This window comes from Hemiscyllium ocellatum, chromosome 5, assembly GCF_020745735.1.
Source record: "Hemiscyllium ocellatum isolate sHemOce1 chromosome 5, sHemOce1.pat.X.cur, whole genome shotgun sequence".
Lineage (NCBI taxonomy): Eukaryota > Metazoa > Chordata > Chondrichthyes > Orectolobiformes > Hemiscylliidae > Hemiscyllium > Hemiscyllium ocellatum.
The window spans coordinates 30,484,965-30,505,549 of NC_083405.1; the positions used below are offsets into that span (position 1 = coordinate 30,484,965).

The 20,585-nt window shown below is 40.2% G+C and overlaps 1 protein-coding gene across 1 annotated transcript in view; it reads right to left on the reverse strand.

Annotated features, from left to right (window-relative positions):
• Positions 1–20,585, reverse strand: part of LOC132815981 (secernin-1-like) — an 85,730-nt gene that overhangs the window by 42,905 nt on the left and 22,240 nt on the right. The window contains exon 2 of the mRNA XM_060825372.1: positions 11,883–12,042. Coding sequence (XP_060681355.1) covers positions 11,883–12,042 — 160 coding nt within the window. The remainder of the gene's footprint in view (positions 1–11,882; positions 12,043–20,585) is intronic.

Here is a 20,585-nt window from a genome sequence, read left to right on the forward strand (position 1 = left end):
ATTCAGACAAACGTTACCAGTGGAGACAAGAAGTTTGGAATTCTTTTCGCTATCCATCAGGCACCCTAATTTAAATGGTGTGCCTTTAATGTCCAATATCTGGTTTTGTACATGTCTAACTCACCAGTGAAACAAAAGAACCGTCTCTTCACCTGACATGAATATGGTCAGCCCCGCATGTGCACTTATTGCACTGATAAGTACAAAAATAGGCTAGTACAAATCATTACACTGCAGCAAACAAATACTTACTTTTACATTCGTTCATGGAATGTGGCTAGGCCAGCATTTACAGTCAATCCTCAAATGATTCTTAACTGCTCGAGACTAATCACAGTGTGATTGGGAAGGCACACATTAGTCAGGCCAGGCAAACATGGCAGATTTCCAAATGGACCTATGCCAATTGGATAGCTTCACGAACATCACTATAGAGACTTGTTTTGAATTCCAGAATTATGCCTTGAGTAGGCATATGGATGATAGTAAAATTAAGGGTATTTGGGTTAGTTTAATCTTAGAGTGGGATAAAAGGTCAACACAACAGAGGGCCAAAGAGGCTGTACAGTGCTATGCTGTTCTATGAACAGAAATTACATTCCACCAGTGGCAGGTCTTGAACTCTTGCCCCAGGCGTTAGCCTGGGTCTTCAGTTGACTAGTCCAGTGACACCATTATGTCAGTACTGTCGCTAATGGAACAGTCAAGTAAATTACACATTCTCTGCTCATACAATAAAATACATCACTCCTATCCATTGTTGGTTCAATTGCTTGGTTATTACTAAATGCAGCAATTGGCTACCTGCATTTCTGCTTCAAGTTTGCAACATCCTGTTTAAAGGGTGCCTAATCGGCCAAGTCTTTCTCTCTTCTCCCTGTATTTCCATCAGAAAGTGGGACGAGCTGTCAAATATTTCACCTTTCATGTATTTACCAGGAAGCCTAAGTGAATGAGCTCCTTTTTCACAAATAAAGTTTCACAGTCATCTTTTGCAGGTTCAACCAGAATAGGAATATTCCCTTGGTATTAAGTAACTTGGAATTACCTAAAATCAAAAAAAAGGTAGAGAGGACGATAGAATACAACATTGAAACAAATCCAGCTGGACTGCATGCAGTCTCATTCTGTTTTCATACCGGAGAAAGATGGAATTACCCTGACAAACAAATACATAGGCAATTCCTTAGCACAGAGTCCACCAGGCATAAATGTTCTTCCTGATCACATACAGTTACCATTAAGATTTATCAACGTATTGAGCAGACAAGGAAGATCTCAGTGTCATTTTGGATTTGAAGATTCAAATCCAATGTGGGATTTATGTACAAGCCACTTAGCTTCAACTGGGACATGGCTGATCACATAAATGCAGAGATTAGATGAGCATGTAGTAAAAGGCAGGGTGGTTCAAATAGACAACTTTGATTTTTGCATAGATTGGACCAAATCAGACTAAGAAAATTATAATGGGATTGGATTAGAGGATCAAAGTAAGAAAACTTTGCTGCAGATACACAGGACCACGGTACTCCAGATGTGGTCTACATACAATTTTGGTTTCCTACTTCGAAAAAAGACCAGTTCATTAGAAGCAGTTCAAAATACATTCCGAACTCATTAGTGGGAAGAAGGGCTCATCTTGCGAAGGAAAGCTGTACAGTTTCAGACTTTACTTATTGTGGTTCAGAACAATGACAGGCGACCTTAATGAAACTTGACAAAGTGGATTCTGATGAGTTTCCCTTGTAGCTCAAACAGGGACTAGGGAACACAGTACAAGAATAACAGGTCTTACGAAATACAAATATAAAGAAAAATGCTTTTTCCCCCCCAGAGGGTGGCTATTCACCCGAATTCTCTTCCCTGCTAGACCACTGAATTTATTCAAGGCAGAGTTAGATAGATATTTGATAGACAAGGGAGACAAGAGATGTAGACAGATGCCAAAGTATAGCCACAGGCTATAGAAAGAAATTGACACCACAATGAAATCAGCCATGAACTTATTGAATGGGAGAGCAGACTCAAAAGGACCAAATGGCCTATACCTATACTCAACTCATTTATTTCTAATTATAGTTAAAGTTCACATCTGGAATAGCTTTCAGTAACTTTTTTAAAAAGTTATAGTTCACATTCTGTGAATCAGTGGCAAATATATTATGCATCACTAGTTGTCCTTAAGGGACAAAGAACCACCTTCTTGAATTGTTGCAGTCCATCTGCTGTAAACAATCCCACAGTGCAGTTAGATGGTGGAGTCCCAAAGATTTTGAAATAGTGCCAATAAAAGGGAATTGTGATATCATTCCAAGTCTGAATGGTGTGCAACTTGAACTTGCAGATGGGCATGGCGCTTCCATGTATTGTGTCCTTCGTTTTTCTAGGTTGTAGATGTCAGTGTCAAAAGTGCAGCTGAAGGATCCTCAATGAGACTTGTTACACAAGTGTATTCTGTATATGGTACACACTGCAGTGAAAGGAGGGAATGTTTAAGGTGACAGATGGGGTGCTATCAGCGGGCTGCTTTGACCTAGATAGTATCGAGTTGTTTGGAGCTGCACTCATTCAGACAAATGGATAGTATTCCATTGCATTCTGGACTTATGCCTTGTAGATGCGATAGGATGGGGCGAGTTTGGAGAGAGATGTTGAGAGTCAGCCAATGAATTTCTCAGTGGAAAACTGCCAACCTCTTGTGGCCGTGGCACCTATCTGGCTGCTCCAGTTAAATGCCTAGTAACGGGAACCTCCCAGAATGTTGAAGCTGGGAGATTTAGCAGCGGCAACTGCAAACGGAGGCAGTTAAAATTCCTTCTTGCTGGAATGGTCATTACCTGGCACTTTAATAGCAAGTAATGTTCAAGCCACACCTCAGTCTAAACCTGAATGTTGTTCAGGTTTTGATGAATACAGGTATGAGCTGCTTCCCTATCAGATGCTCTTCAATATCGTGCAATTATCAAAACATCCTCACTGCCTTCCTTACGATATAGCCAAGAACAATGATGAAGCAATTGATATTTGGTTTGTATTGGAGGTGATTGCCATTCAATAGCCACAACCATCTTTGCGCAAAGTATGAATGCAACCAGTGGAGAATTTCTCAATCAATGCATATTGACTTCAGTTTAATTAGGTTTCTTGATATCACACTGGGTCAAAATGATACCTTAATGTCAGGGCTGGTCACACTTAATTCATCTGTCTTTTCCTCCTTTTGGACCAAAGCCGTATTGACTTTTGAAGTTAAGTGTCTCGATGTAAACCAAATTGAGCCTTGGTGGCAAGGTTATTACTAAGCTTTGAAACAAAATCAGAAATTGCTGAGATACACTCAGCAGGTCTGGTAGCATCTATGGGAAGAAAGCAGAGTGGCGTCTGTTGACTCATCAGAACTCACGCAATTTCTGTTTTTGTTTCAGATCTCCAGCACCCACAGTTCTTGGTTATATTTTATTGCTAAGCTTTGTTTAATGACCCTGTCAATGACACCTCCCTTTTCATGCTGATGAGGGAAGAGTTGACTAATCGAAAAGTAATTAGCTAGTTCGGAAATAATACTGCTTTTGTCACAGGACATACTTTGGCAACTTTTCATATAGTCAAGTAGATCTCCATATTGTAGTTGTACTGGAACTGCTCATCTCAGAGTGCACACAGTTCTGGATCACAAGTCTTCAGTACTGTGGCCTTGTTGCTGTTAGGGCCTATAATCTAGTGCCTTTAGCTGACTCTTGATATGGCATAGTGTGAACCAAACTGGATGAAGACTGGCCTCTGTGATTCAAAACCAAAGGGATGGGTCATCTGAGCCATAATGAAGAATAAGCCACGTCTAATTAACAGTCTAATAGTGCAGGAACATTCATGTAACATTGACCATAATGTGAAGGACTTCAATTCAGCTGTTTTGCATTTCTCCATTTTAAATGCTAAGATTATAGGCTTACAGAAGGCTGAATGCAAAGAGATGAGATATCCTAGAGTCTTTGCGTAGGAAACTAGACAAGTCTGCTAAAAATGGAGATAGGTGAATGGTCTTCAATAAAAGAAACAAATATATGAAATCAGTTTGCATTCATTTGGGACAAAAGCACAACTTGCAAAAGAAAGAAAAAGACAGAGGCAAGGAATAAAAATAAAAGGAAATACAAAAAAGTAATGAAAAATTACAATGTAGGTGATGGTAAACAGAAAAGATGCAATGAGCAATGAACAGCAAAAGGACAAAGCAGATGCTAAAAGCCATAAAAAGACAAATTCCATTGACTAGAAACTTGATGATCAGATTTCAGATGCATTTAAAAACAAAAGGTAGTTCGGGTCTGGACAATGATTTAACCTCTTCAAAACATTGGTTTACGCAGTGGATCTTATTGACTGATGACATTTTATAATTAGACTATCTGCTAATGTTGAAGCCTATCAAATTTAGGGGGAATTATGAACCTGGTTAACAAGAACATATGGAGACAGAGCAGACAGAATGACAAATGGGCAGATATTCTACTTTGCAAAATGCAACTAATAATGTCTCAGAAGGATCTGTGCCAGGCCTCAACTATTCACTGTGTTCATTAATGACTTTGGTGTTGGAATACACTCCACATTTACAATTTTAAAAAGGTCCAGCATTTTATGCAACATAGATGGAAACATAAAATTATAAAAGTTGATTAAGAGAATAAACTTAACTTTGGCAAAAATAATTTACTGTAGGCAAGTACAAAGTCACCCGCTTTGGACTTATGATAGAATAGGATACTTTGTAACTAAGATAAAGCTAGAACCAGAGGAAGTGCAAAGAGATGGTGTGTCCAGGATATTGTTTAAATGACATGAAGAGCTGCAGGGGGGGGAAAAAAAAATCAATAAAAGCTAATGGAATTTATACTTCCATACCTAGAGAGTTAGAATTAAAGCTGAAATAACAAAGCCTTGGTTAGAACACAACTGGAATATTGGTTCACAGTTCTGAGCCCCACACCCAAGGAAGGGCGTAATAACCTTCTAAAGTTAAAAATCACACAACACCAGGTTATAGTCCAACAGGTTTAACTGGAAGCACACCAGCTTTCGGAGCGACGCTCCTTCATCAGGTGATTTAACTGTGTACACCCCAGTCCAACACCAGCATCTCCAAATCATGACAACCTTCAAAAGGGTATTGTATTCGGGACTTTGAAGGTTAAGTTATGGGGTATGATTTGATGGAACCTGACAGGTGAAGGGGCAGTTTGACTGAAGTTCAAGATATGAAGGGCAACAGATCTTCAGGTGATTGAAGTGGGGGAATTACTTTAGGAATAGTGGTCACAATTCCATAAGTTTTAGGATACTCATGGACAAAGCAGAGCGCAGTCCTAAAGAAAGAGGGCTAAACTGGGGTCGGGGAAGCCAACTATACCAAAATTTGGCAAAAGCTGAGGAATGTAGACTGGGAGCAGCTGTTTGAAGGGAAATCCACATTTGATATGTGGGAGGCTTTTAAAGAGGTTAATTAGAGTTCAGGAGAGATATGTTACTGAGAAAGTAAGGGATAGAAATGGCAAGATTAGGGAACTATGGACAACAGGCGAAATTGAGAGACTAGTTAAGAGGAAAAAAAGATGCGTACGCTAGGTCTAAGCGACTGAAGTCAGACAAAGCTTTGCAAGAAGAATCGGGAATGTAGGACCAATCTGAAATGAGAAATTAAGAGGGCTAAAAGGAGTCATGAGATATTCTTAGTGAGCAAAGCATTTTATTCATATAGAAGGAGCAAGAGTGTAACGAAGGAAAGGGTTGGCCCACTCAAGGACAAAGGAGGAAAGATATGCATGGAGTCAGAGAAAATAGTGAGATTCTTAATGAGTACTTTGCATCAGTGTTCACCGAGAAGAGGGACATGGCGGATATTGAGGTTTGGGATAGATCTTTAATTACTCAGATCAAGTCAGCATAAGAGAGGAAGTGTTGAGTACTCTAAAGACAAGTCCTCAGAACCGGATGGGATCTATCCCAGGTTACAGAGGGAAGCGAGAGGGGAAATAGCTGAGGCTTTAACAGATATCTTTGCAGCATCCTTGAACATTGAGGAAGTCCCAGAGGACTGGACAATTGCTAATGCTGCACCCTTGTTTAAGAAGGGTAACAGGGATAATCCAGGTAACTACAGACCTGTGAGCCTGATGTCAGTGGTAGGGAAGCTACTGGAGAAGATACTAAGGGATAGGATATATACCCATTTGGAAGAAAATGGGCAGATCAATGATAGGCAGCATGGTTTTATGCAGGGAAGGTCATGTCTTACAAGCCTAATAGAAGTGGCGACAAAGTTGAATGATGAGGAAAGGGATGTAGATGCCATTTACATGGACTTCGGTAAGGCATTTGATAAGGTTCCCCATGGTAGGCTGATGAAGGAGGTGAAGTTGCAAGGGTTCCAGGGTGTACTAGCTAGATGGAAGAGAACTGGTTGGACAACAGGAGACAGTAGCAGTGGAAGAAAGTTTCTCAAAATAGAGACCTGTAATCAGTGGTGTCCCACAGGGATCCGTGCTGGGACCACCTTTGTTTGTGATATACATAAATGATTTGAAGGAAGTTGTTGGTCGCCTCATTAACAAGTTTGCAGCTGACACCAAGATTGGTGGAGTAGCAGAGAGTCAAGGGGACTGTCAGAGAATACAGCAGAATATAAATAGATTGGAGAGTTGGGCAGAGAAATGGCAGATGGCGTTCAATCCAGACAAATGTGAGGTGATGCATTTTGGAATTTGCTATTCCAGACAGAACTATACAGTAAATGGGAAAGTCCTGGAGAAAATTGATGTATAGAGAGATTGGAGTGCTTGGTTCATTGTTCCCTGAAGGTGGCAACGCAGGTCAGAAGATTGGTCAAGGCGGCATACAGCATGCTTTCCTTCGTCAGATAAGGTATTGAGTACATGAGCTGGCAAGTCATGTTACAATTGTATAAGACTTTGGTTCGGCCACATTTGGAATACTGCGTACACTTCGGTTGCCACATTACCAAAAGAATGTGGATGCTTTGGAGAAGGTGCAGAGGACGTTCACCAGGATGTTGCCTGGTATGGAGGGTGCCAGCTATGAGGAGAGATTGAGTAGATTAGGACTATTTTTATTGGAAAGAGAGAGATGGTAGGGGGGTGGGGGGGGGTAGCTGATTGAGGCCTACAAAAGTCTGAGAGGTGTAGACACGGTGGAAAGCAAGAAATATTTTCCCAGAATGGATGACTCAATTACTGGAGGTCATGAACTCAAAGTGAGAGGGGAAAGTTTTTACATAGAAGGTGATGGGTGCCTGGAATGCGTTGCCAGCGGAGGTGGTACGACCTGGAAGGATAATGTCATTAAAGATGTATCTGGACAGATACATTAATGCAGGAAGCAAAGGGAGACAGATCCTTAGAAAATATGTTTAGATAAAAGGATCTGGATAGACGCAGGCTTGGAGGGCCAAAGGGCCTGTTCCTGTGCTGTAATGTTCTTTGTTGAGACAGGGTAGATACTATCAGGACTGAGATGGGAGGAGTGCACTGTATTTCTGTAGTCCCACTGTTACATGGGTCAAAAAATTAAATAAGTTTAATTTAAACGAATTTTCAAAATGGCTGAAAACCACGTTTCTTTATTAAAAGAAATGTATTTGAATGGTGATGCAATACTGTTCCCAGTACATAATAAAAACAATTGTTTATTCTTCTAAATATCCACAACTTTCACCAAATAAAAAAAAACAGAAAAAAGGAGAAAAGAAAAGCAGATTACTATTACTTTGGGGAAATAAAGCATTTGATTAATGAGTTTTAGTTCTTAGAAAAGGCAATAAAAAAGATAGATAAGGTTTGAGATGCTCTGGAGTCTGTCAGTCAATCTGACATTCTGCTACACTGGGACAGATGCCAGCAAATACAACTGGATGTCTCAGGTCTTTGCCACACAGTTTACTGTGTTTCCTCAGCAATGGGAATTCTGCCAGTTGCTCTTCAGGACATTCAGGATTAAGACCAGATGAGGGCTCCAGGCATCACACTGGACCCTCAACAAGCAGCCTTTCAGAAACAGGAGAGATGAACCGGGCACCAACTGAAAAATACAAACAAACCCCAAATCTCCAAAGCAGAAGGAGCAACCTGACATTAATGTACAGAAGCAAGGGGTTCTGCAATGAACAAGCAGTCATCACAAGGCAAGCAGCTTTCAGAAAACATCTTGTTAAAAACTGATACCCTGCCCTTTAATTGACCTCTAAACAAAAACAATTCTAGGTATCCAGAAACCCTTCACATAAGGCCACAAACGTGATTAAAAATTCCTTATAACAATACAAAAAGAATTTCTGACGTTTCACCTGCCTTGGACACAAGGCAGTCTTTATAAAAAGGACATGAGACTTTTCAGGAGTGAAATTAGGAAATCTGCCCACTGGGGATAAAAGTTGGACTTGCATTCATATTAGTAATCAATGCTAAATCTGTTGTTTAAATTAGAAATTGATCATAAATTTTGGATAACTCAATCTTAAGACCATAAGACATAGGAGTGGAAGGCAGGCCATTTGGTCCATCAAGTCCACTCCGCCATTCAATCATGGCTGATGGGCATTTCAACTCCACTTACCCGCATTCTCCCCGTAGCCCTTAATTCTTTGTGACATCAAGAATTTATCAATCTCTGCCTTGAAGACATTTAGCATCCCAGCCTCCACTGCACTCTGCGGCAATGAATTCCACAGGCCCACCACTCTCTGGCTGAAGAAATGTCTCCGCATTTCTGTTCTGAATTGACCCCCTCTAATTTTAAGGCTGTGTCGACAGGTCCTAGTCTCCTCACCTACGGAAACAATTTCCTAGCGCCCACCCTTTCCAAGCCATGTATTATCTTGTAAGTTTCTATTAGATCTCCCTTTAACCTTCTAAACTCCAATGAATACAATCCCAGGATCCTCAGCCATTCCTCGTATGTTAGACCTATCATTCCAGGGATCATCCGTGTGAATCTCCGCTGGACACGCTCCAGTGCCAGTATGTCCTTCCTGAGGTGTGGGAACCAAAACTGGACACAGTACTCCAAATGGGGCCTAACCAGAGCTTTTTATAAAGTCTCAGTAGCACAACGGTGCTTTTATATTCCAACCCTCGAGATAAGTGACAACATTGCATTCACTTTCTTAATCACGGACTCAACCTGCACGTTTACCTTTAGAGAATCCTTGACTAGCACTCCCAGATCCCTTTGTACTTTGGCTTTACGAATTTTCTCACCATTTAGAAAGTAGTCCATGCCTTTATTCTTTTTTCCAAAGTGCAAGTCCTCGCATTTGCTCACATTGAATTCCATCAGCCATTTCCTGGACTACTCTCCTAAACTGTCTAGATCCTTCTGCAGTCTCCCCACTTCCTCAGTACTACCTGCCTGCCCACCTAACTTTGTATCATCGTCAAACTTCGCTAGAATGCCCCCAGTCCCTTCATCCAGATTATTAATATATAACGTGAACAGCTGCGGCCCCAACACTGAACCCTGCGGGACACCGCTTGTCACTGGCTGCCATTCCGAAAAAGAACCTCTTATCCCAACTCTCTGCCTTCTGTCAGAAAGACAATCCTCAATCCATACCAGTAGCTCACCTCGAACACCATGGGCCCTCACCTTGCTCAGCAGCCTCCCGTGTGGCACCTTATCAAAAGCCTTTTGGAAGTCTAGATAGACCACATCCACTGGGTTTCCCTGGTCTAACCTACTTGTCACCTCTTCAAAGAATTAAAAGAATTCAAAGAATCTTAAAGAGGTACAATAGACAAGTATGCTTGGTTAAAGATTGGCTGTGATTTGATTGAATGGTGGAGCAGGCTGGAAGGGTCAATGAGCTATGCCTGATGCTGTGTTACTTGTTAGGGATGCCCATGACTGAGCAAAGCAAAATGGCTAACAGCTGCCCATGGCTAATGCAGCACAACATGGCTGACAATAGTTAGAATGCTTGGGAAAATATTTGCTTAAATGTAGTCTTCACAAGTAGAAGAATAGTAGCTCTGTATAATCACGGTTACTGGCTCAGAAAGAATGTGCAGTTGCTTACATTGATAAGAATATTTCACACTAATTAGTTTGATTTAAATAGTTCGAGACAATCTATTACAGTACTAAGAATAGGTTTTATTAAGATTCTTTAGATAATCATTAGATATAGATTCTGAAGTTGTTATAGATCCACACACACAAAAAACCCACAAAGCATTTGAGAAAAAGATTCCAACCAGTTTCAGACAATGAAACCAATCCCCTTATCATTACAGGGTGGAATGAAATTATAGGTACAGAGTAGCAGCCACTGGAATGTGGACTGAATGAACACATGAAAACAACTTGTTAGCAAAAGAATTCTAACATGAGGTGTAACCACGTAAACTTTATTGGAACTGTTCAAATATCAATATTCTTTTGTATTTCCGATGATAAAAGGTCCTGAAGTAATCGGCAAGTATCCAATTAATTAGCAGTTAACACAGCGCAGCTGGCAAATTTTATTTGAATATAGTATCCATTGTGAAAAGATAATAAGAAAAGAAAGTCTGGTAAACATGAAGAACAGAGATTGGACCAAAGCCCGTTCCTCCTTTTGTCAGTGAAACAACCAGCTTCATTGGAAATACGTAGAGGCAAGAATTGTGTAAGATGCTGTGCCAGAGAGCCAATTACAGAGGAGTAACTCTGTGCCGCTGACCAATAGTAGTCAAGGTGGGGGAGGGTCGTGTGCACTGTAAGTTTAAACTGTAAAAGTCACGAAATTCTGAAGCTGGTGGTTTGCCTTATTGTACTGAGAAAATGAAGGTATAAATCACAATAAAAAAAGGTCACCCGAAACCACTCCGCAATTCAGACTCTCATTGAAAATATGAGATCTGACATTACTATTACTAATGTTTTCTGACGTTCCTGATACTTTTCTCTGGAAGTACCTTTCACCTCCATGGAATGGTGAAGTTCCTAATTAAAACCTTTTAATTTTAAAAGAATATTCAGGAAAATGCTCACATATGGCATCTACCTAACACTTCCTAGTTCACGAGATAATCAATTAGCCCTAAACTTACTTATATTTTACATTACAATGCTTAAAGCTGTAAAATACCATTGTTGACATCAAAATAATTCTAGAAATACAGAACTTGATGCAAGAAAGCTAAGCTGACATCAGATGATATCAATCATAGCAGAATAAAACTTGCAGCAGGATGAGTATAATGTCTGAAATAATTTTTATAATAGGCCAACTCTTTTGAAAATTTTAAAATCATTTTTTTAAAAAAAAAACCAACATTGGGTCAGCTAAAATACTTTATCCATTGAGGCGTGGCAGATTATTCCTTAGCATTTTTTTTTTAAATTTAGGAATAGATTCCTAGGATTATTCCATTGGGTGGTACAGTGGCACAGTTGTTAGCACTGCTACCTCACAGCACCAGAGACCTGGGTTCAGGCAACTGTCTTTGTGGAGTTTGCACATTCTCCATGTCTGCGTGGGTTTCCTCTGGGTACTCCGGTTTCCTCCCACAGTCCAAAGATGTGCAGGTCAGGTGAATTGGCCATGCTAAATTGCCCGTAGTGTTAGGCGAAGGGGTAAATGTAGGGGTATGGGTCTGGGTGGGTTGCTCTTTGGAGGGTTGGTGTGGACTTGTTGGGCCGAAGGGCCTGTTTCCACACTGTAAGTAATCTAATCTAATAAAACTAAAATATTCCTGAGATGTTTGACAAAGTTTGGAAAACAAAAATAAAAATTTGGCCATGAGGAGGGAACTTTATTCACAAAGTAATTTGAACAAAAGAAATACGATTTGGAGATGAAGAAAACGAAACAGGACTCTTACCTGAAGCTTTGAACCGGACTCATGAGAAGCACTGGGAAAGTAAATGACTTCTTGAACCTCATTGCAAGGCCTTGCTGAATTTTTTCCAAATATCGTATTCGCATCCTTGGTAGCGGGTGACAGAACTGCAAAACAGGAGCTGGATGGAGGCACAGCCATTCTAAAACATTGAGAAATGGTAACAGGATCACTATCAAATATAATTATGCTGTAACTGAATTGTAACATGTCATAAAGGATTAGATGATATATACGTGTACATCTGTTTCCAAGTTTTTTTGCATATGGCAAGTTATTGAAAGTACCAATCAATAACGTCTCAGCAAGAAAAACAGGACATTCAAAAACTGAAAGATTAAAACATTAACCAATGAAATTATAGGATTGTGAAGCCAACTGCATAAACAAGCTTGCATGTGTACTGTGCCTTCAAAAGGTAGTAAAATATTCTGGACATTGTAAAATTTTTGCTCCTGCGCAATGATACCAAGCAACACAAAGATATAGGAGGGCAAATCATCAACTGCTTGGTAGGTTTTAAGGTGAACCCGAAAGAAGGAAGCAGAGCAGTTTGTGGTCATTAAACTTTTTATTCCAGATGCTCATTGAATTTAAATTCCACTATCTGCTATTTGTTTTGCTCGTCCAGCAAAAAAAGTGTAACTCTGCTATCACCTCCCTTTGAACAAACTTAAGTTATTCAATTCGCCTACCTTACTTATTGTGAATGCACATAATGCATTGCCAGCTGTGGTGGCGGAAGCAGAATTATTGGGGACATTAAGCGACTGCTGGTCATGCACTTAGATAGCAGTGAGCTGAGGGGTGCGTAGGTTAAGTTACTATGTTTTACATTCTGATTAACCCTTGGCACAACATCATGGACCAAAGGGCCTGTTCTGTGTTGTACTTTTCTATATTTCCGTCAAAAAAGGTGACTAACAGAAACCTCCTAAATGAGGCAAGTATAGTTAAGAAGAGTATTAGGGTAAATTGGGAAGTAGTGTGAAATCTAAAGAAACATTATTCTGTACATTATCACATTCTACTGTAAGCCTGAAGTCACATGACATTTAACAAGGTCACGATAGTCTGGAAACACTCAAAGTTGAGTTTTGGACAGTGCACCTTTCTGGCAGAACCTCTCTCAATGGAATACATCTTTGTTGAATGTTACGAAATATATTCTTAAAGCCATCTGCCACTTTCTCTAATGATTTTTTCCCTTTTAACTTATTTCCTGACCACTTTATACGCTGCTCTCTCTGTACCCTTGTAATTGCCTTTATTTAAAATTCTAATTATGAACCTATATTTCTCACTCTCAAACTGCACATGAAGTACTACTATATGAAATGATCTTACTTAGAGAAGCCATTACGACAAAAGGACATTAATTAATCCTGTCTTGTTACACATCGTGTTCCCCAACAGGTCCAGAACATATTGTTCTACAATACAGTTTTGAATGCTGTCTGTCTAAAAAACAAATTAACCAAGCTGCAAATCACAAGGTTATAAAGGCTACTCAGACCATATTTGCTGATTTTCAAAAAGATTTGCTCACAGGGGATATGGGCATCATTTAATCTGCTATTGAACCACAGTAGTCTATGAGGGTGTAGGTAACCCACAGTACTGTCAGAGCGAGTGTCCCAGGATTTGGATCCAAAGGGAATGAAGAAACTGTAATGGACCAGAACTAGTCCCTTCCAATATATCAAAGAGCTAGCCTAGACTCAAACATTTATCTTATTTAAAGACAAATAAAGAAAACAGCTTGAGAGGCCTGGGATTATTTTAAAGTTAAAACAATAGAAGCAGCATGATTCGATGGAGTTGGGCTTCCGAAGCACCAGGGTTTTAGGTTTTAGCATGGTGTTGTTTGAGGTTTTGAAGTTAGCTGTCGAATCTATTATAATCTCTCCCTCTCTTAGATGAGAGAACTTGATAGTTCTGTTTCAAACTGCTCTTCAAACAAAAGGATAAAATACATCTCTTAAAGCCATAGTATAATCACAGGACAGTGATAGTTAAGCCTGGAAGATGTAGAGCTTGAAAATAAACTTGCAAGTGATGCTCTCTTGCCAATGTCATCCTTATGTGACAGTGGTCAAGGTGATGGGAGAAACAATTAAATGGGGCAGCTTTGTCTTGAATAGTGTTGAGCTTTGAGTGTTCTTGCAAATGCACTCATTCTGACAAATGGAGAATATTTAATTACATACCTGATTTAGTACCTTATAGCTAGTAAAAGGCTTTGCTGAGTCAGGGCTGAATTACTCACTGCAGAATTTCTAGCCTCCAATTTTTTTTTTCCTTCTTCTTTGCTCATGTTACTATAGGATTTAGATGGCTGGTCAAGTAGCACATCAATGTTGGGGAACTGCATCATGGTAAGGCAATTCAATGTCAAAAGTCAGATGGGTAGATTCTTGTTGGAGATGGCCATTGCCCAATCCTTATATGGCAGGGTGTTTCATGAAGTTTAAGAATTTTAAAATTTTTCATCTTTCAATTACTTTTAATTGTTTATGAGCATGTATATGCAAGCAAACATGCAATAATCTTGAAATGAATTTAAAACCTACTTAAAATTAATGGCAAAATACATTTGACAATATTGTCAGTGTACCCTAAAATGGCTTTAAAAAGTCTAAATATTCTTAATACTTTTCAGTACTTTTACATGCTTTGAGCTTGGAAAGCTTATAAGACATTTAAATATTTAAGAGGATACTGGATTATTGAATTCATTCCAGCTTTTAAAATTGGTTTATACTGTTGCTTCAAGTTTAGGCACCTGATGAGAATAGGAGTTGCAAATTCAAAATATTTATACAGAATCCTTGAGGGTGGAAGCAAGCTATTTGGCCTATCAAGTCCATACTAACCCACCAAAGAGCAACTGACCTATACCCACCCATCCCCAGCCTATCCCTGCATTTCCCATCGCTAACCAATCTAACCTGCACATCCCTGGACACTATGGGGCGAGTTAGTATGGCCAATCCACCTAACTTGCATATCTTTGGACTGTGGGAGGAAATCAGAACATCCAGCAGAAACCCTTGCAGACACAAGGAGTGGAGTTTTCACACACAGTCTCCAAAGTGTAGATTTGAACCCAAGTCACTGGCACAGAGAGAGCAGTACCACCATGGAATATTGGGGGATATACACTGTGGGATACACACTGTGCCAACACAATGAAACAGAACCATGGGACATTGCATTCATTACAACTTTTATGATCAAAGCTCACAAGTTCAAGATATCTATAGAGGTTGTAATAGATGTGTGTGGGTGTTTGGGAGGGAAGGGATTGCACTTAGTAAATTTGCTTTTGAGCACATTTTGTATGAGAGAAGCCTTCGCAATACAGCTTCTGCCATGAATTACTTCCCATATTAGTGTGATGCCTCTGACTAAAATTCAAGACATTCTAGCCTAAATTTCGAGGCAGTTTCAGCACATTTGCACCATCAGAGACTTTGTTGGAGGGATTTGGGATATGTATTTTTGCCCTTAGAAACATGAAGTTCCCATGGACAAGTTTGCTGCAAGACTCCTGTGGGTCCTGATGAAAATATAAATATCTGAACAGTTGTTACTACTTCAAATCAGATCATTAAGTCTTCTGATTGGTTGGAATTATTCCAACCAGTGCATTGACTGGATCACAAATCAAAATTCAATAATGTCACAGAATTAGTGCAAGAGATCACATTACAACCCATGGTTCATTACAGACTCTCTATGGAGCAACTCCTTTAATCAAATCATTTAACCCTTGTTTATTTAGATCTCAATTAAAATTCTACAACACAGCAGCCAATTGGAAATACTGAACGTTGTTAAAAAATGCAGTTTAAATTAATCTGCCTTGCATGGCATTCCCTGAAGCCGTCTTACCTGCAAAATAATATAGTTCCATTTTGCTTAATCTTCTCTCTGGATTAAGCATGGAAATCTGCTTTCTAGAGATAAAAAAGCTTGAAGCTTTGGAAGTATACAATATAAAATGTCATATTTGTGCAAGCATTATTTTTGAAGAGTCTGCCACAACCTAACCGAGAAGAACATGCTGATAATCAGGCCTCCCCTTTCCAAATACCATCCCAAAAAAGTATAAAATCCAAATTAGACAATCAAAATGATCAAATTCTCTTAACCATTACTCATGAGAAAGCAATTCACATCAGGTTGTTATTAATAGAAGTGAAGTACTTATTGTAACACTGACATACAGAGAAAAGATTTTGAATGTACCACAAAACTTGAACTGCACCCTTTAAAACCCCCAAAGCGCGTCACCATCTGGTATTAGCAGACCAGTAGGGCTTCTCTCTCTAAAGTGAGAGCTGGTGGTGATTTAACCAGAGGGCTACTATACGTCAGGTGACGGGAAGAGGTTGAGAAGGAGAGTCCATCATAATAACCACAGCCAGTGATGGGAATTGAACCCATGCTGTTGGAATGGTACTGCTTTGCAAACCAACTAGCCAACCAATTGAACACACACACACACACACACACACACACACACACACACACACACACACACACACAGTTTAACACTTGTACTGTCAGCAGAAAAAGATCATAGACAAACACATCCGAAGGGAAAATGCCCAGATCAGGAGGTGAACAGTTATTTTCTCAGTTAGTTGGATTTTGCATTGATGCAAGGTCCAATGGGTGATGGCTGTTCTTCATTGTTAATGTTTGATCAGATGGACCTAGGTCTTTCCTTGCTCTACAGTTCTTCTTTGTAAAAACTATGATTGGAAACAGCAAAGATTTCGAAGTGCAGGTTTTCGCAGGGACTCCCTGCTCTCCTGGCACCTGCGGTTATTCTTGAAACTGCAAATCATCAAGCAGAATTTTCTAAACCAAGCACTCATGGTTCCAGTCTCAAATTCTCCCTCACTGATTCAAAAAGCAGTATTGTACTGCACAACTCATAAAAGCTAAGCAGTACATACTTTATACTGCAAAACTTTCTTGGTACTTCTGTTGCAGCTGTCCAACTGTCATTTCCATTTATAGTCTCACAGAACAGTGGAAAACCATCTTTTATGAGTCTTTAACTGAAATATATGTGCAGTATGAAATTATCACAAGTGCAAGTATACACAATCACTTCTAAATTTAATCTCGAAAGGTTAGAAACTGCAATCATCTAACCAAAAGTGAATAAAATATTCCTGATGACCCTCAAAGGCCTGATAAAAGTGTGATCAGATCTGAAAGGCGATTCATGAACCAATTCGCTTTACCCTGGCATTCAACAGAAAAGCCAGGCAAAGGCAACAAAAAGAAAAAATGCAAAGATACAAAAATAAATCCAGGGGAAGGCAGGACATCCTTTCAAGTAATAAGACAGCTAATATGGCATCTGTGACAATACGAGAAGGAAGTGAGTTATAAGTTAATGATCAGGTGACAAAAGGCATAGCTGGAGGTACAGATAATGAGGGAACTGCAGCTGAATAAGTTATAGGATCCAGTGAGAAATGTCAACATCATTGCCACACCAAAAAAAATTAAAGTCACAGATCAAACCATGTCAAAGGGAATGGTATTATTAGAGTGGATTAAAGTGTAAAGGGTTAACTAGTGATATTTTCTCCAGATCACCCTCCTACCAGATGAAATTTATGCTCCCTAGAGGTTAGTACCAGCAGGATCCTCTTAAAATCAGAAGTTAGTTTTCACTTAATCTTCCAGTGAAGGCTTTCTGCCAAAAAAGGTATTTAGTGAAAGCAATTTGACAGGCATGGTCTCAAAAAAAAGGATCAAACAGTTACAGGCCAGGATAGGATTAATTGGTGCTTGACTAAGTGAAGACGATATTAAACAATATTAACCTACGACCTAGAATGAACAACTTATATTTGCATGATGGATGATTAGAATTTGAGTAATGAAAATGCACATATGATCAGAACGGAATAAAAACCCTGAATTTCTCTATTTCTCAGAGTCTGCTCCAGTTAGATTGGAGTGATGATTGCCTCAGTTTTACTTGAATAAGTGATTGTAAACTTGTACTCAGACTCCAGTGGTCAATTATTAGTTACCATCACAGGCACCACATTGCATACTATTGCTCGAGAAGCACTGCAGTTCATCAGGAATCCAAAACGTCGACTTTCCTGCTCCTTGGAGCTGCCTGGCCTGCTGTGTTTTTCCAGCAACACACTCTACTCTGATCTCCAGCATCTGCAGCCCTCACTGTCTCCTATTACTAGAGAAGCAGACCAGACTAATGCTCTGGTGATAGAAGTTCAGCTCGTAACAAGATCAGGAAATTTAAATTCAATTAATTAAAATAATGAAAAAGTTGGACTAACTATGATCATAAAGCTACTGCACCTTAAAAGGCCTATGTGCTTCACTCATGTCCCACAGGGAATTCCATCCCTTCTCAGTCTATTCTACAATCACATGATTGCCATTCATATGAAAATGGCCCAGAATAAAATGGGATCTATCACTGGTTGTTAACTCACAGATTGGAAATGACAGAGGTGCACCTTTCTCAGCCTACTAATTCCTCATTTGGATCCACAAATGGATAAAAATGAGAAGACCAGCACTTTGTGTTGCACATTTTTGGAGGAAGCACCAAAGTAGCTAGGACAGAGGGTTTACTCAATATAATGCCTATTTAGAGCGATCCCAGTAGTACCAACACTAACCAAGCTCAGCACCTCCTAAAGAACATAGAACATAGAAAGATACAGCGCAGTACAGGCCCTTCGGCCCTCGATGTTGCACCGACCGAATCCTACCTAACCTACACTAGCCCAATAACTTCCAAATGCCTATCCAATGCCCGCTTAAATGACCATAAAGGAGAGTTCACCACTGCTACTGGCAGGGCATTCCATGAACTCACAACCCGCTGTGTAAAGAATCTACCCCTAACATCTGTCCTATACCTACCACCCCTTAATTTAAAGCTGTGTCCCCTAGTAACACCTGACTCCATTAGCGGTAAAAGGTTCTCAGTGTCGACCCTATCTAAACCCCTAATCATCTTATACACCTCTATCAAATCTCCCCTAAACCTTCTCTTCTCCAATGAGAACAGCCCCAAGTGCCTCAGCCTTTCCTCATAAGATTTTCCTACCATTCCAGGCAACATCCTGGTAAACCTCCTCTGCACTCGTTCCAATGCCTCCACATCCTTCCTATAGTATGGCGACCAAAACTGCACACAATACTCCAGATGAGGCCGCACCAGAGTCTTATACAACTGCAACATGACCTCAGGATTCCGGAACTCAATTCCTCTACCAATAAAGCCCAGTACACCATATGCCTTCCTCACAGCACTATTTACCTGGGTGGCAACTTTCAGAGATCTGTGTACATGGACACCAAGATCCCTCTGCTCATCCACACTACCAAGTAGCCTACCATTAGCCCAGTAATCCATCTTCTTGTTACTCCTACCAAAGTGAATGACTTCACACTTAGCTACATTGAATTCCATTTGCCACATTTCTGCCCAGTTCTGCAACTTATCTATATCCCGCTGTAACCTACCACTTCCTTCCTCACTATCCACAACTCCACCGACTTTTGTGTCATCCGCAAACTTGCTTACCCAGCTTTCAAGCCCTTCCTCTAGATCATTTATAAAGATAACAAAAAGCAATGGTCCCAAAACAGATCCTTGTGGTACACCGCTAGTAACCGCACTCCAAGATGAACACAGTCCATCAACTACTACCCTCTGTCTCCTTCCAGCCAGCCAATTCCTAATCCAAACCTCTAATGTATCCTCAATGCCATACCTCCGTAGTTTTAGCATTAGCCTACCATGGGGAACCTTATCGAACGCCTTACTAAAATCCATATACACAACATCTACTGCTTTACCCTCATCCACCTCCTTAGTCACCTTCTCAAAGAACTCAATAAGGTTTGTGAGGCACGACCTGCCCTTCACAAAACCATGCTGGCTATCCTTGATCACGTTATTCCTATCCAGATGTTCATAAATCTTATCCCTTACCATTCTCTCTAAGACTTTGCCCACCACTGAAGTCAGACTCACTGGCCTATAGTTACTGGGGCTATCCCTACTCCCTTTCTTGAACAAGGGGACCACATTCGCTATCCTCCAGTCCTCTGGTACTATTCCCGTTGACAATGACGACATAAAAATCCAGGCCAATGGCTCTGCTATCTCCTCCCTAGCTTCCCATAGGATCCTAGGGTAAATGCCATCAGGCCCAGGAGACTTATCTATTTTCATCCTCTCCAATATTCCCAGAACCTCTTCCCTGCATATTTCCAGGCCATCCATTCTAATCATTTGTGACTCCATATTCACATCAGCAACAGTGTCCTGTTCCTGAGTGAATACTGATGAAAAGTATTGATTTAGTGTCTCTCCAATCTCCTCCGCCTCCACACACAACTTCCCACTACTATCCTTGACTGGACCGATACCTACCCTAGTCATCCTTTTATTCCGGACATACCTATAGAAATCCTTTGGGTTTTCCCTAATCCTACCAGCTAAAGACTTTTCATGTCCCCTTCTCGCTTCTCTTAGCTCTCTCTTTAGATCCTTCCTGGCTACCTTATAACTCTCTATCGCCCCAACTGAACCTTCACGCCTCATCTTTACATATGCCGCCTTCTTCCCTTTCACAAGGGATTCCAATTCCTTACTAAACC